Below are 17,174 nucleotides of genomic sequence, written 5' to 3' on the forward strand. Positions count from 1 at the left end.
CTCACTCCTCACTGTGTCTGTTGCTCTCTGGTGGCTTTGAGCTGAGCACCATGTGTGTATCTCTGGCTACCTGGTCCCTGTGTCACCCAGCCATGTCTGTAATCCTGCTTTGAGAAAAGGACACAGCTTGGGGCTGCGGGCTCAGCAGCCACAGTCCAGGACACAGACACCCAGGGGCTCTAAGGCATGAGGTTTTGTTCTGCACCTCTATTCTCAGGATGTCTGGGTCCTAATGAAGTCCAGCAGGAGGAATCAGGTCACCATTCTTACAAAGGAAGATTTCTCCTGGGACCTCACTCTCCCCTCACAAGAAGCCACAAGGCACTGCTGCCTGCTGGGCCCAGGGCCTGGCCTTGTCCTTCCTGTGGGAAGCAGAGGGGGCCCCTCTGCAGGGCTGGATGCTTGTCTAATCCGATTTGGAGTGGCTTAGGGGATTGTCTTTTTTGGGCACTCGCTGGTCACTCCTAAAGCGTCCTCCTTGACCCCAGACTGGGATTTAGTCTGATGCTGTGTCAGCCCCAGGCTTCTGGGGCTTCCCAGTGGGTCCACAGAATCCTCTTGGGGCCTGGGACATCTTCCTCGTCCAGGGAGGGCAGACACAGGCCACAGGCCAAGGGCATCAGGTCAGGGCCACTCTGGTAGTGGGCACTGTGGGCTGGGCAGGATGGACTTTGGGGCCTTGGAAACCGTGGTAGCCAACTCTGCCTTCATTGCTGCCCGGGGCAGCTTCGATGGGAGCAGCATCCCGTCCTCCCGGGACAAGAAGTACCTGGCCAAGCTCCGGCTGCCCCCGCTGTCCAAGTGTGAGGGCCTCCGTGAGAGCCTCAGCCTGGAGTTCGACAGCATATGCTTGGAACAGCCCATTGGAAAGCGGCTTTTCCAGCAGTTCTTGGGGACAGACAAGAGGCACGCGCCAGCGTTAGGGCTCTGGAGGGACATCGAGGACTATGACACGGCTGATGATGACCTACGGCCACAGAAGGCACAGGCCCTCCTGGCCGAGTACCTTGATCCCCAGGCCTCACTCTTCTGTAGCTTCCTGGATGAGGGCACTGTGGCGCAGGTGAAGAAGGGCCAGGCCGGGAGCCAGGACGGGCTCTTCCAGCCACTGCTGCAGGCCACGCTGGCGCACCTGAGCCAGGGGCCCTTTCAGGAGTTCCTGGGTGGCCTGCATTTCCTGAGGTTCCTGCAGTGGAAGTGGCTGGAGGCACAGCCCATGGGCGAGGACTGGTTCCTGGACTTTAGGGTGCTGGGGAAGGGCGGCTTTGGGGAGGTGTGGGCTTGCCAGATGAAGGCCACTGGCAAGATGTATGCCTGCAAGAAGCTCAACAAGAAGCGCCTAAAGAAGAGGAAGGGGTACCAGGTGAGGGCCGGACTTGCGCTGGGTACAGGGCTTGGGTCCTGCCATTGGGGCCTTCTGGGTGCCTCAATCCCTGGCAACTCTTCACCCATCCATGACTGTGCACCGGAGCAGCTAGGGAAGGGTTCTGGCTATGGGACCTGAATGCAGCCCAGCTCGCTGAGGGCGCAGCAGGCGAGGAGGCTGGACCAGTCTAGAAGCTTCTGGGAAGCAGGGTCCCTGTGATGCTGGGTGCAAGATTGCTTCTCCTTCACACAGGTTTCCCAGGGTGGGGAGTGAAGAGGATATGCCTCGGGCTGCCCGTCAGTCCTGCCTAGTCTGGGGTCAGATGTCGGGTGAGGGCAGGGCCAGTGAAAGCTGCTTAGCTTCTGAGGGGCTCAGATACCAGAGCACAGCAGACAGTGCCGAGGGCAGGCAAGGATCTGGGGGACAGTAGCCAGCACATGCCCCTGAGCCCCCAGGTCAAATGTCAAATGCTCATGGCAACTGTAGAAAGAGGCCAGGCGGGTCTTCACCACGGGCTGAGAGAGTAAAGTGACCCCACGATGTACAGTTTTAAAATTGAGGGTTTTTTTAGGGAAACCATGTCTTGCCATTTTTCCCAGGTTGGCCTTGAACTTGGGGGTCCACCTGCCTCAGCCTCCCGAATTCTGGAATTGCAGGTGTGCCCCACCATTCCTGGCTAATGGCAGTTTTTAAAGAACAGCTTTACTGAGGGACAGTCCACACATCAGGCTGTTCATCTGTGTAGGCAGTTTTCATCCAGTGGCAGAGTCCTCCTGGGACCCAAGGCCAAGAGAGGCCAGACCGACTGGACCTCGAGCCTTAGGACAGGGAGCAGGGCTGCAGGGCAAACTGGGAGGGCCTGGTGGGAGGCCGCCGTTGTGGAGGGCTCCCTGGGGGCGCTGGCCGACCCTGCCCTCCCTCCCAAGAGACCCTGTACCCGCCTCTCTGAAGTGGCCCTGGTGTCCTCTGCTGGCCTTGGGAGCCGGCGGGGCATGTTGGGGGTGCTCACCTTCCTGCCTACCGCCCCCAGGGTGCCATGGTGGAGAAGAAGATCCTGGCCAAGGTGCACAGCCAGTTCATCGTCTCCCTGGCCTACGCGTTTGAGACCAAGACGGACCTCTGCCTCGTCATGACTATCATGAACGGAGGTGACCTCAGGTAGGTGCCCTGCCCTGGGGAAAGCCTGGACCAAGGGACATGTCCTCTGCTCTCTCCCTGTCAGGTGGACCCCCAGGCCTCTGGGATGATTATCACTGGTGCCAGCCCGCACAGGGTCAAAGGGGCAGGGAAGGCCTTGGCCAGGATGACCTGGCTCTTGGCTGGTTGATTCCGAGCTCTCAGAGGGGAAAGACTGCTGGCCTGCTGGGTGACCTAACCGCTCTGTTCCTCAGTCCTCACCTATAAAATGGGAAGTAAGAACTGAGATGTTAAGTACATGTACCAACTCCCCACCGTGTGTGACCCTGTTGTGCTTCAGGCACATGCCAATAAAAATGAAAGTTAAAAACCCAGTAGGTGAATTGAAAAACAGAAAAGTTTGTGCTGAGATCTGGAGTTGCTGTGACGATGACATTAGTGCCCCAGGGGCTTTTCTGGCTGGTTGCACCTCAGCTCTGCCAGAGGTAGCTGCGCCCAGCAGCTCTGCAGCCATGTGCTCTCCGAAGACCCTAGCTGCCTATTTTCCAGAGGAGGCACTGAAGGTCCAGTCCAGCAATCCCTCTGCCTCCTCACCCACCCCCACCAGGCGCCTGGCCTGGGCATTTCCTGGTGTTCACGTGGGAGGAGCACACAAGGGAGCTTTGGAGAGGATGAGTGACAGGGATACTCGTCCGGGCCACACAGTTCCCTTCTGAGGAATAGGGCTGCAGCCTCAGCCTGGCACACGGCCCCAGTCTCCTCTCAGCAGCGGGGTCAGGAAGCTGCTGCCCTTGGGCTTTGGGGTGACCTGGAGCCCTTGCTCAGGGTCCCATGGTCCCCCAGGTACCACATCTACAATGTGGATGAGGAGAACCCCGGCTTCTCAGAGCCACGTGCTGTGTTCTACACAGCCCAGATCATCAGTGGTCTGGAGCACCTGCACCAGCGGCGCATCGTCTACCGTGACCTCAAGCCAGAGAATGTGTTGCTGGACAACGATGGTGCGGCCCGCCCAGGCCAACCCTGGCTCTGACCTCAGCCCTGACCTCAACCTTGACCCCAACCCAGCCCCCAACCCCACTCCGATCCCAATCTAGACTTCTCTAGCCTCACCCTACCTCAGCCCTGACCCCCTAACCCGGACTCTCACCCTAACCCCAACTCTACAGAGCACCCCAGAACCCAAATCCCTTACTATTAGCACCCCTTTTCTGCTCCTGGGACACTGTGGACACCAGGGTCACTCAGGTCTAGAGTGGGGAGCACGTGGGGAGTATACGCACGGAGTGTGTGGTGAGTCTGTGTGTGGTGCCTGTGGTGTATGTTTCATGGCCGTGTGTGTGTGTGTGTGTGTGTGTGTGTGTGTGTGTGTGCGTGCGCGCAGTGTGCATGCCCATGTGTCTTGGTACTGGGTGTCTTGGTTTCTGACCCCTCCATGTTGGCTCAGGCAATGTGCGGCTCTCTGACCTCGGGCTGGCTGTGGAGCTGCAGGAAGGGCAGAACAAGACCAAGGGCTACGCGGGGACTCCAGGTGAGGTGGGGATCCGGTGAGAAGGTACAGTGTGGTTCCTCCCTCCCCAGTAAAGAGCTTCAGTGCCTTGCCTCCCTCTCCCTTAGTACTGTTAGGACTGCTCCCTGAGGCAGCCTCCCATCCATGTGAGTCCCACAGCTCTGTGTCACACTTGCCTGGGACCATGTGGGCAGCAGCAGACAGGGCCCACAGTGTCCTGGGCATGGGCAGAATGGGGGGCAGTGTCCAGGGGTGCAGGATGTGAGCTGAACCACAAGCAGCTTTGGTAGAATCCGTGCAGCCACTGTGCACAGCGTGGGCTTGTGCACGTGTGTATCTGTACACGTGTCACACATGAGCCCAAGCCAGGCCTGTGTGAGTGTGCATGTGTGTGCGTGTGAGTATGGGCAGCTGTCTGTGCACACACATTTCTCTGTGCATGCACACATGTGTACAGGCATGAGCACCTTTTTGTCTGCCCATGAGGCTGTATGCTTCTCTGTTTGTGTGTGCACTTGTAAGGCACCCGTGTACCTGTGTTTTTAAGTGCTTGTGTGTCCGTGTGTGACACTCGCCTGGCATGTCCTGCTCTCTGTCTCACTCATCTCTTCTCACCTTCCCCAGATGGGCAGCACAGAGGGGAGAGGAACAGTGTGTTGTGTGCAGTCCTGTTCTCACCTGTGGTCAGTGGGTGTGTGGCTCTGGGTAACCCAAGCGGCCTCTCTGAGCTCTGTCCTAAACATGCCGTGTGGGTGTGCTGAGAGAGCCGATGTGGCTGCAGAGCCTGGCGTCCTGTGGTTCTGCAGCGAGATGCTCCTGTGGAGATCAGTCTTGGGCACTGAGGGGACCTGGGCCTCCCATGTGGTGGGGTGGGCAGCTCTATGGCCTGACTTAAGGGGTGTCCCTTGGTCTGGGGGAGGACAGTTTCTGATGCTCCCCTGAAGGGCACTGCAACTATAGTGCGCTGAGAAGAAAATTCTGGAAGCAGCAGAGTTGAAGTGCCCGTAGCAATGAGGGGTGGTGAAGGACATCCTGGGGACCCCTGTGGTCCTCACAATTGGGACTAGAAACCTTTGTCTCATGTCCATTGCTGATCCCGAAGGCCACCAGGAGCACTGTTGTTACCTCCTTGTGCCCAGCCCTAGGAACTGGGCTCTGGCTCTTCTTGGACAGAGCCATAGCTGCCTGCTGTGTCTCAGGTACCAGCATTGCTGTGACTTGGCCAGGCCTCCAGAGACATGGAGGTGGTGGGTGTCTTGCAGGAACAGAGCCCTCCAGATGGATCTCCTGGCCTGGGCACTACCCGTAATGGAGGATCCCATACCACTGCTTTGTGGCTGGCACTGCTCAGTCCTGAGGGTCAGCCAGGCTGGCTGTGGGGACAGTAGTGGGGCAGCAGCCAGGCAGAGATAGCATCCTGTGCCTCCCATGTCCAGTCCTGTGTGAGCCCCAGGCCTGTAGGAGGATGTGTTTCCGGGCTGTATGGTATAGGCTGGAACATGATGGACCCTGGTCCTGGGCAGGCACCTCCTGAACTCTGTAGTCTTGTGACCTCCACTTTGACCTGGAAGCCTCGAATGGTCCCTTCTCCGTCTAAGCAACAGTCCGGATGATGGTTTAATCCTGACAGGTGGAACTCAGGGTGGGGTTCAATGTGGCCTAGGGTCTGTGGGGTTTGATGCCTGCCGGTTCTGTGTCCTGTTGGCCAAAGCTGCAGGACCAGGAGGAACAGTCAGAGCCCTGAGCTCAGCAGGAACCGAGACAACACACAGAGCCACTCCACATCTGGCCACAGAGCCCATCATCCCTGGGCCTCAGCATCTGCTGGTCTTGGGTGTGACAGGGCTGGCCCCAGAGGTGAAGGCTAGACCTCCTTGTCTACCAGCTGAGCTGCCTTGTACATCCTTGCCTGAAAGCCAGTCGTGAGTCTTGGGGTGGGCACATGGCTCTGGGGCTGCCAGGTGCCGGCACTGCAACAAGTGGGAGAAGCCTGTGCCACTTGTGTGTGTCCTTTGGGGTCGGGGGACTGTAGCAGACACACGGTGCCCACTTGCCTCTGTGTGTGTGGCCTCTGGAGTGTGGACAGGGAAGCTCTGGGTCTCAGGTCAGAAGACGAAGAAGGTCTGGACAGCCATGGGGTGCTGGCCAGCTGCTATCTGTTGCACTGGAAGGCACCAGGCTGAGAGTGGGTCCTGTGAGGCTCATCAGTGTCCAGAGACTGGAAGAGGAAGGCTGCCCACTGGGTCCCCACCCTTCACTGACACTGCTGGAGCAAGAAGAGGCACTGTCCCCATGCAGGGGCGGAAGCAGAGATCAATGAAACACCTCAAGTGAACTTGAAAGATCATAGCAGAGCCCTCTTAGAAAGCAGACCAGAGTACAAAAACAGGAAAACAGGAGAGAGGCATCAGGAAACCAAACCCTGCCATGAGTGGAGGTGTTGCAAAAACTCTGAGAGACACTCCCAGTGGATGACACCAGTTTTCATCTGGAGCATGTGACACATGGGTGCCAGTGGATCCCCAGCCAGGGGGATTGCAGCATGGGGAGGATACCCAGGCTGCCAAGGGGACACAGAATTGAGTTGGTGGGTCTGGCACTTCCTGAAGTCACTCTGGAGAGAGAAGGGAAGAAAAATGCGTAGAAAATCTGGAGCGGAGTCAGGGACCCTATCCAGGAGAAATGGAGGTGTTTTCAGACAGGACTGCTCCCAAATGCGCCTTTAGCACTTTACTGAGGAAGCCACTCAGCCAAAATGAAGGTGCCACCAAAGAGGTGGTGACTGGAGCCAGGACAAAGAAGTTCCATGGTGTCTTCCCAGGCTCCTGCTTCCCCAGCTCCGACCAGAGCGGGGAGAAGGTACCAGAGATTCTTGCCAGTGCCATGTTGAAACAGTATCACTTGTCAGAAAAGACTGGACTTGGAGAATCCTCACAGATGTGACGAACTGGTGCTCAGCACAGGGAATACCAGCAAATGGAAGAGGACAATTGTGACCTAGATGGGGAAACCAACATCCTGGTTTGGAGGCTTGGCCTGCGTGCTGTGTGATCCTGGTGTCTCAACCGGTGATGTCTGAGATGGAGGAGGTGCATCTGGTGCTGCTGGCCAATGGAGGGTGTTGGGGGAGCCCTAGGTGCACCCTGCATCTGGCATGAGCTGTCCAGAGGCTCCAGATGTGCAGCCATGGGAGCGAAGACAAAAGAGTCGGGGTGCTCCTATGGCAGAGGCAGTCAGGGCACTGTCTGGTCTGCTTTGTGTGTGAGTTACTTTGAGCCAAGAACCGAGTTACAAGAAGGCAGTTGGTGGCCTAGGGGCGAGTTTGCCAGGCCAAGGGGGTGCTGTCCCTGGCTGGCCTGCTGTCTACCCTCTGTCATCTGAGCAACTGGTATTTCCCCAGGACCTCTGTCTCCCAGGCTGAGGTGTTGCTTATACCTTTGAGAGTGTGGGTTGAATGAGCTCTGCAAGGTGACTGTGTGGACAGGGTCCTCAAGGAAATTGAGGAGCTTGGGATGTCATGCCTATACTGGTGACTGCGTAGGTTCAGACCTGAGCTTTCCAATGTCCTGAATGACCGTGTGGGACTTTCTGTCCCAAAATACCAATAGTGCCGGGACCCCTGGGCCAGAGCCCTAGAGTGAGCTCTGTGTTTAGGGCGGGGTGCTTGTATCTGGCAGGTTTCATGGCCCCTGAGCTCCTGCGGGGTGAAGAATACGACTTCTCCGTAGACTACTTTGCCCTGGGGGTCACTTTGTACGAGATGATTGCAGCCAGAGGGCCCTTCCGAGCCCGTGGGGAGAAGGTAGGTTAGGCTGCGCCTGTGCAGTGTCTGCTGTGGCCCTCGAGGATCTGTCCCTGGGGTAAACCAGCTATGGGGTGCAGGCTCCTGGTTGCTTCTCAGGGTGCTTTCCCTGGGCCCCTGAAAAAGTGTTTGGGCCTGCCAGGTGCTGAGCCCTGTGGGGTTGCTGCAGGACCTCATACTGTCCCTTAGCCCCAGAGTGAGCAGGAATTGGTAGGGTCACCCCAGGACTAGGTGCCTTCTGCTTCTGAGCTCCGAGGGCCGGGGCCAGGGGGGATGGTGCCCCAGCATGTGGCACTGTGGGTAGCCTATCTTGCCCACACCCCACCTGAGCTCATGTGGGAGCTTGGCCTGCCCAGTGTGACCTGCCTTGCTAGCCTCTGTCCTGGCCTCCAAGGCACTTGGGTAAAGCCTAATTCCCAGCTTTGTAGCCAGGTCCAGGGGGTACAGTGCATGGCTATTCTGCCTTCTTAGCCACTGTGAGGATGGAGGGACCTGGGAACCACGGGTGGCCTCCAGACTGTCCACCTTTACACTTGGAGGGGCCTTGGTGGGATGGATGCCACATGCCACGCATGGCCAGAAATAAAAGGAGCCCCACACCACAGCGCCTCTCCTATGAGACAGAAGTGAGATTCTAGCACGTTGTGGTCCATGGTGTTTTTAAATTAGTTTTTCTCCTTTGGAATATCACATGTAGGTGCCAATCAGGTCCCTAAGAGGCCCTGCACTCTGACTTTGGCTCCTAGTGTTGCTGCTGGGATGCTGTTGCTCCAGCTTCAAGTCCTGGGAAGGGACTCATGCTCACCTGCATGGGCAGGAGCAATTGCCCAGCCTTGAGCCTGCTGCCCTATGCCCTTCTGCAGGTGGAGAACCAGGAGCTGAAGCAGCGAATCCTCTTGGAGCCCGTCAAGTACCCCGACACATTCAGCCAGGCCAGCAAAGACTTCTGTGAGGCACTGTTGGAGAAGGACCCTGCTCGGCGCCTGGGCTTCCAGGATGGGAGCTGCGATGGGTTGCGCACACATGCCCTCTTTGGGAGCATCAGCTGGAGGCAGCTTGAGGCTGGTACTGTCAGTAGGGATGAATGCTCTGAGACCCCAGCCATCCCTGCCAGGACCATGGGAAAACCCAGGGCCACTGAGAAAACCTGGGCCACTGAGAAAGCTAGGGACACAGGAAAAGCCAGGGCCATTGGGAAAGCCAGGGCCGTGGGAAGACCAAAACCACATGCAGCCAGCTGTGGCTGTGCAGGTCAGCTCTGAGTTCTCCTGGGCAGACCTGTGTGCAGGGAGGAGATACAGAGTCAGGGGCTGGGGACAGGGTATGTCTGGAGTGGTAGAGGGCAACACTCTGTCTGGTGGCTTTGGGGGCATCAGGAAGGGAAACCAGCTGGAGGAGGCTCATCTGTGGGGGCTGTGCTGTGATGTGCTGTCCATGGGGCCACATGAGGGGCTGAAGTCCACACAGGGTCCTGGGGCTGGAGCTCCGTGCTCAGGAGGCCTGGGTGGCATCCAGGGAGGCTGAAGTTGGCTCGGGAAAAGCTTCCTGGCTGTGCTTTGGGGTGCCCAGCTCTGTCCACTGAACACTCAGGCACTGAGGTCTGTGGTCCACATTGGACACTGGCCTTCTTTGCTGGCCAATAGGACCCTCTCTGATTTCTGTGGATCTACAGGGCCCTATACCCTGTGTCCGAGGTCTGGCTGATGTGTGTGTCCGGTCTGTGTCTCTTGTCTCCTCACAGGGATGCTCATTCCTCCGTTCATCCCAGACTCCAGGACTGTCTATGCCAAGAACATTGAGGATGTGGGGGCCTTTTCCACCGTCAAAGGTGTGATCTTTGACAAAGCAGACATAGAGTTCTTCCAGGAATTTGCCTCTGGCAACTGCCCCATTCCCTGGCAGGAGGAGATGATTGAAACAGGCATCTTTGGGGAGTTGAACGTGTGGCGTCCTGATGGGGAGATGCCTGATGACATGAAGGGGGTCACCAGAGAGCAGGCAGGCCCCACGTCCAAGTCAGGGATGTGTGTGGTCTCCTAGCCTGGCTTCCTGAGAGAAGCAGGGGGCCAGCTGGTAAGGAAAGGGACTGATGCCAAGCTTGTCATGGAGACCAGCACTGGGCACTGGCCCTGGTCCATCAGCAGACGTTGTCCTGAGCTGAGTCTTGCAGCAGAGGGGGCTGTCATGTGGGCACAGAGTGGCGAGCTGTCAGTTTGGGGCGGGTACCTCTGATGTGGCCGTCCACTCCCTCTGCCCTGCTTTACTCAAGAGAGACAGATGCATTGCCAGCGGAGCACATCTGAGCTTGAGACTCATAGCTGTGCAACCTGACTGGCCATGGCCCACTCTGCTCGGATAGCAAATGTCCCAGGCCAGACCCTAGTGGGCCACACACCTGCCATCCGCTCAGGGCTTGGTGGGTTCCTGTCTGCCCTGCTTGTGCTCCTGGGCTGTGGGGCTCTGGCACCCACCTGGAGACCCCTCCCCCGACCTGCTCTGTTGCCCCAGCACCTGCACTGGCTGCCATCTGCCTTCCAGACATTCCCATTCAGAGAGGCTGAGTCCTGGAGGAAGTCACGACCCCCTCAAGAGGTGGTATAGCTGGCTACCTCAGATGGCCAGTGCCAAGTGCAGTAGACAGAGTGCCTGTGTCCTCAGTCAGCACCAAGCATGGCAGATGCACTATCATGCATGTGCCGTGGTAATCAGCTTTCCTGCTGCTGTACCTGACACTCACACTGGAAGGAGGAAGGTTTAATTGGCTCAGGATTTTGAGGATTCAGGCTGTGGTCTGCTGGTCCCAAATGTAAGAGCAGCATGGAAGAAGGATGTGGTGGAGGAAAACTGCTTGGTTCATAGTAGCCAGGGAGCAGAGCAGAACAGCACCAGAGAGGAAGGTACTCGGGCTCACATATAGCACCCAAGGCAGCCCACCTAGACATACTGAGAAGAGTGTTCCACCCATCCCCTGGAGGGCTCTCAGGCCAGTCAAGTGAGCACACCAAGCTTAACTGTCATTGGTGGACAGCCACATCCTCAGTCAGTACCAAGTGTGATGGATACTGTGTCCTGAATCATCACCTGGTGTGGTGGATGCTGTGTCCTCAATTCGCACCAAGCGTGGCGTCTTAGAGAGTTAGTGCAATGAAGTGGATCCCTGTGTATTCCTACACACTGAGGTGGTTGCCAGTCTTCAGATGCTGCCAGGTATAGTGGACCTTGAGCCTTTGGGGAGTCAGCACTGAGTGTGGTCCATACCTGTGTCCAGGGAATGCTGAGTGCTGGGTGCCTGTATTTGTGGACAACTGGAGTGAGTGTGGTTGAGGCCTGTGTCTTTTGTTGGGCAGCAGTGGGTGTGATGGATGCCCATGTCCTCAGCCAGACAGCACCAGGCATGCAGATGCCCAGGTGCTTAAGACAGTTGCACAGTGTGTGGTGGATGCTCACGGCATCATTCAACACTGAGTGTGGAGACACCTGTGTCCCTAGAGCCTGTACATGACTGCAGTGGATCTCTGTGTTCTCAGACAATGGCGTGTGTGTGGTGGTGGCCATATGTACCCATGTCCTGAGTCACTACTGGGCCAGAGGTCCTCATGCCACGTGTGGAAATCACATGTCCTCAGGTATGTGTGTAGTGTGTGGTTGTGTGGTATGGTTTGTACCCACACCCTCAGTCAGCACCGAGTAAGGTGGATGCCTGTGTCCTCCATCATGTTATGTGTGGAAGACGCCGTGTCCCCAGGCACGTATGGCATTTACCTGTTCCTTGGCCGACACTGAGCACAGTGGGCACTGCTCCTCTCCTGCCTATTGAGGGACAGTATCCTCAGCAGCCAGCAGCTGAGAAGATTCTCCTCTCCAGGCAGCTCTGGACCCACCTGCTTCCTGTTCAGTCTGTGCCTGTGAAGGGGATGAGCCACCCCTGAGCAGCTGTTAGGCACAAAAGTCCTGTTACGAGCTAAGGTTCCTCAAGAAGTTGGTTTTATGGAGAATTCCAGAAGCTTCCTTAGCCGTGTGGTGGTAACGGGCTCTGTCCTGAACATGCATGCTGGGACAGCTTCCCAACAGGACCCTTCGAGAGCTCTGGATGCTGTGGACGCGCTGGAAAGGCCGCGGGACAGTCTGTGCCTCTTGGACTATGACCTAAGATTCACCTGGGCCTGGCCTCTGTGATAAGCCCATGCTGTGTCCCTTCCCTCACTCATTACTATGCTGTGTCTAGTGTCACACACTGGGAAGTGACATCTGCATGTGTTGCTACTGCTCCTGACTGCTCCAGGCCCATCTGACCTGCTGTGGGTTCAGACTCTGGACAGGGAAGTGATCTGGTCTGGGCTGGGCAGGTCTAAGAGTCTGACCCAGCTGAGTTGGTGGGCCCCTGGCCATCACTGGCCACCTTCCTCTGTGGGCTGCCCAGTGTCTGCAGTGCTCAGATTGGGACTCAGGTTCTCTGTTTACCTGTGATTAGACTGTGGCACATCCAGGAATGTCTGGATTTCAGGTAAATAATGGTAATTTGAGTCCAGGCGATACTGATGGAAAAACTGTTGTTTATCTGAAATTCAAATGCAACCAGACTTCCTGCAGGGTCATCTTTCCTGAGCCTGGCAGTCTGTGCCCGAGTATCTCGCCTTCCAAGGGCATGGATGCCCATCCCAAGCTGGCTCCGGCCAAGCACAGGTACCACTGGCCTGGTATCTGCTGGCACTTTGGGCCAGATGAGGGCTACTCAGTTATGTGTGCTCACACACATAAGTGTCACATAGCACAGCCAGCCCAGGCCTCTGCCCAGCATATTCTGTCCCTGGTGCCCCCTGGCCCCCCTTTCCCCACAGCCTTGCCTCTGCACCCAGCCCTGATGATAGAATCCCATCTCAGAGCCAGAGCATCCCTGTCTGGCTGCACAACAGCTCCACACATGCTGACCTGACCTGTTCCCATGGGTGTCTGGCATCTGGTGTCTGGCGTGAGGGAATCTGGCACTGAGCTCTCTGGGCAGATGCATCCACCAGCTCTGCATCCTGGAGGTCCCAAAGGTCTCTGGGACCTGCATCATGGCAACTGTTGGAGCAGACACCAGCCCCCACTTGCAGACATCCACCCTTCCTGCTCCCCTTCTTGGCCCTGGGTCCTGCTGGATGTCAAGCCTGGACAACAGTGCCCACCTGCTTGGCCCTGAGTTTGTGTGGGTCTCCTGGAGGCTGGATAGGAAAGCCAGGGTCCATCTATGGGTGCTCACATCTCTTTCAGGGTGTTGGGACACCGTTCACACCAGGCCTGTGGCACGGCCTGCAGATCAAGTCCTGTTCACATGCAATGCAGACATTGGCTGTGGAGTCCCCAGAACTCTCCCTGGTGTCCTCACAGGGGATCGTCTCACCCCCAAAGCCATCAAAAGCAAGTACAGGAGGGTCCTCTGTGGCCTGGGATAGCCAGGGTAGGATGACAACTCCCTTTCCTGTAGTAATGCCAATAACTTCCCCAGGGGAGGGAGGCACCAGAGGTCAGAGCCATTTTAGCATGACTTCTGTTAAAAAAGGTAATTTTTATTTAAGTGAAAAGGGATTTTAAACATTTAAGAGAAAGGCATGTTCTCTGCTTGGGATACGAATTGGGGCTGCACATGCTGAAATGCTCCTGTGCACATGCAAGGGCACACCTGTGCAGATTCATGTGCATGTGTGCATGCGCATTTGTACGCATACACACACACACACACACACACACACACACACACACACACACACAGAGGCACATGCAGCTTGCCTCTCTGTGGCCACCAGATTCTCACACCCAGGCCGCATCCTGCTGTTGGGGTGATTTCCAGCTGCAGGTGCCCTCCTCTATCGCCTTGCCAGCAGTCTCCTTGTCATCTGTGTGCACAAACCTCCCTGCCCCCATCCCAATCCTGCCTTGGCCTCCTGGTGAGGTTCCGTGGTTGTGCTGTGGTGCTTGGCAGGATGAGGGCTTTGGGGCAGAGGCAACTGTGTGCTATGTGCTATGAATGTCTTAGCAAGCACAGTTCTGGCTGTGTCCTCGGATGACTGACATGTAAGTCACCAACTGAGGGGAAGACCTGCCCCCACCATAGGTGGTGCCCACCAATAGGTTTGTAGTCTGGGTGGAATAAAAAGGGAAGCCTGCTGGGTTGCTTCAGAGCTGTCTTTGGGTGGCCTGTTAGATGCTGGGCTCCAGGTTTCTAGGGCAGACTCTGCGGCTCCCACATAGACTCTTGCAGGACTTTGTGGCTCCACATGGTTCACATGGGACTCTGTAGTAAGCCCCGGGCTCTGACCTCCCACTGGATACTCTGGCTGTCCAGTGTATGGAGGCCATTCTGGGTCCTCCACCCCTGTGTCACAGGCAGCCACTGAAGTCCCGGCCAGCAACTCCTTTATGTATCACATCATAGTTTATGTCAAACAGCTCTTCTGGTGAGCCTGTCCGACATACCTAGGATGCTGAGCAGTGCAGTGAGAGTCGTGTTAGATGGCAGTGTGCAGTGGAAGGGCCTCTTTCAGGTCAAAGCCTGTGATCAGGCGCTGTGGCAGAACACAAGGAGAAACAAAGGCAGGCCAGGGATAGTGTTTTGAGCACTCAGAATTCTGAGGCGGGAAGGTAGCTTGAACCCAGGAGTTGCAGATCAGCCATAGCGAGACAATCTTAAAAGAAAAAATACATGAGGCAGGCCCAAATGCTCTGCCTGTTTCCCTTTGTCCTCTGTTCCCTCAGCAACACTAGCCTGAGGTGAGTGGTGCCCCATATAAGTTGGTTGCTCAGAGGATGCCCAGCCTCGAGGGGCAGTGCTTCCTCAACACTGAGGCCTCCAACAACCTGACACTCTCCATACAAGAGGCTTCAAATTCCCACGCCTCCAGCCACTCGTTCCCATGCAGGACATGAATAAAGCAGGGCCTTGATTAGCCGAGGGGACTTGGGGCAGTGGGTGTTCCTAGCAAAAGACTACAGCACACTGTGAAGAATGGGGCAGGATGGGCTCCCTGCGGCCTTGCCTTCAAATTAGAGGGCACTTCAGGTGCTTTCCAAACAAGTCCAGATGAGAAGGAGCAACTGGGTTTCCTAAAACATCAGACCTCAGTTCTTCAGTCTCCCTGGTCTCTTCTCAGGTGCAGGCTGAAGGGTAGCTGTTGACCAGGCCAATGTGCAGGCTGGGCTTAGGACAGTGGCAGCTAAGTCCACGGCATTGGACTGCATGATTCAGACTGCCTTCCTGTCCTCTGCCCCACTGGGGTTCTCTTGGTGCTAGGGGAGTGTGGTACTTCTGGACACTCAGTACTTTCGAGGTCTTTTGCCTCCTTTAGTGGTACTTATGTGTTTTATAGATGTTTTTGCTAAAGCAGAAGACAAGCTGGTGCCTATCACATCTGAGGCAGGGAAAGACCTTACTGGGCAGGGCAGGTGTCTCTCTGTGTGGAACTTGAGCTGTCGGGCCCCAGCTACCGAGGTTGGAGAGGAAGATCTGGGGTGTTGTCAACACAAGGCCTCCCAGCATTGCACCAGGTGTTATTCATTCTTAAAAATTAATGTATCGAGGGCCTCTCCTGTCTCACTCCTGCTCCCTGCCTCCAGGTCCCCACCAGGACCCGGGCAGCCTCTCCATCCCCTGCTGCTGGCTCTGTATTATTCATGGCTGATCGGGTTTCAGAGGAGTCATTTGTCCACTCACCATGCATCCCTGAGCACCAAGGTCCCAGTGCAGGGAAGAAAACCCAGACACAAAGGGAAGGCGATGGCCTGCATCTTTATGGCTCTTTGAATACCTGTCCTCTTGGCCTAGAGACCCAGGCCCGAGTCAGAGCCTTGGTGGCACCTGCCCGTGTGCTCCAGTGGCAGACATGAAGGAAGGACAGGCAGGGGCCTGGCAGAGGCCGAGCCAGGGGTTGGGGGCAGAGCTCCCCTTCTCCTTTCAGCACAGGCACAGTGAGTGTCTCCTGAGCCAGATATGGTCTTGGGAGAGAAGAACAAAGCTGTGGTTGTGTCTGAGACCACCTCTGTTCATGTAAAGGAAGTGGGGTGGGGATGAAGAGACACAGGTCATTTATGCTAAGCAGGAAGGAATTTGGCTTTAGGGAGGATGCATGCATATGGCAGAAATGCTTAAATAAATTTTCTCCTGATGCCAATAATAATTTATCCAGCTTCTGTGGTTATCTCCAGATGGGTTGAAGATAGATTTCTTCATCTTCTCATAGCTGCCTTTTTGAAAGAGCTCAATTGAGTTATATTTTAAAAATAGCCAGATTCCAGCCCATCACTCCCTGGGGTGCCAGCTGTCAGGTGGTGTGATGAGCCTTGAGCCAGTGGCCTGGCACAGATGCTGTAAGCCAAGATACTCAGCTCCTCAGCACAGTGCTGCAGGCTGCTTCTGGGAAGCTCTTTAACCACATGTGCAAAGGGTACCCTCTCTGCAGCAGCGGAAAGCACAGCATGCTAGGTATCTGGGCTGGCAGTGTTGCCATCTCTGGCGTAGCCAGGTGCTGACAACCACATACACTCACATGTGCTGTAGCTTCGCACGGCCAGCGTGCACTTGCTCACTCTGCGCTGCCACAGACAGGTGGGGAGCACACTGCTCTTAGGTGTATGACAGTGTGACATCTCTACTGAGGCAAGTGCCCCATCACCTCTCCGAGACCTCCTAATTATGTACTGTCATTGACTGAGGCATCATTGTGAGGTTCCTGACTGCAGTTCTAAGACATTCTCTGCCTTTTCACCAAGTGGACCTTTTCACAGTGGTGCGGTGTCACCGGTGCTGAGCTGTTGGTACTTGGGCCTTCATCCCTCCTGTCACTGTGCCCTTCTTCCCAGGCAGTCAGAGTTTAAAGCTTTACTTCTGAATGTTCTCACTGAGGCTAAGGTAGCAGAGAGCCTTCCTGCCATTGCTTGCAGCCACAGCACAGTACTTCTCCAGGGTCTCAGGACCCCAGAGAGGGTTGCAGGCTCTGGCTGCATGTGGCTCATGGAGGGCAGGCAAGGTCTGACCCAGCTCCAGTTCCTGCAGCACTAGCTTGAAGTTGACAAAATGGGATGGGGTGTTTGGCTGAGATTTTCTTAAAATGAACGAGGGAGCCTGTTCCTCCAAGGTCCTTGCTGCCAATGACAACGTTTGAACTTTCATGTGGCAACAGGAATTTTGAAACACTTATTCCTCCTCTGTGAGTCTGACAGCTTCCAGTAATTTTTCAAATGACCAAAGCATGATATCTTGGCTTCTCATGTGGGCAAAGGATATATTCAGGATGCAGGAGAGTCTAGTGGATTTTACTGTATAAAGAGGGTACAAAAAAGTTGTTGTGGTATCAGAGTCCACATTGCAAATAACCTTCGAAAAC

The 17,174-nt window shown here is 56.0% G+C and overlaps 1 protein-coding gene across 1 annotated transcript; it reads left to right on the plus strand.

Moving 5' to 3' along the window:
* Window positions 1–483: 483 nt before the first annotated feature.
* On the plus strand, window positions 484–15,969 carry Grk1 (G protein-coupled receptor kinase 1). The gene is made up of 7 exons (XM_003477560.3): window positions 484–1,363; window positions 2,397–2,524; window positions 3,347–3,504; window positions 3,951–4,034; window positions 7,691–7,815; window positions 8,679–8,880; window positions 9,557–15,969. The coding sequence occupies exons 1-7, from the start codon at window positions 665–667 to the stop codon at window positions 9,853–9,855; spliced, it is 1,695 nt and encodes a 564-aa protein (XP_003477608.1). The 5' UTR covers window positions 484–664; the 3' UTR covers window positions 9,856–15,969.
* Window positions 15,970–17,174: the final 1,205 nt, after the last annotated feature.

This window comes from Cavia porcellus, unplaced genomic scaffold (assembly GCF_034190915.1).
Source record: "Cavia porcellus strain 051 isolate PalLab524CR breed Dunkin Hartley unplaced genomic scaffold, mCavPor4.1 scaffold_4, whole genome shotgun sequence".
In the NCBI taxonomy this organism is placed as follows: domain Eukaryota; kingdom Metazoa; phylum Chordata; class Mammalia; order Rodentia; family Caviidae; genus Cavia; species Cavia porcellus.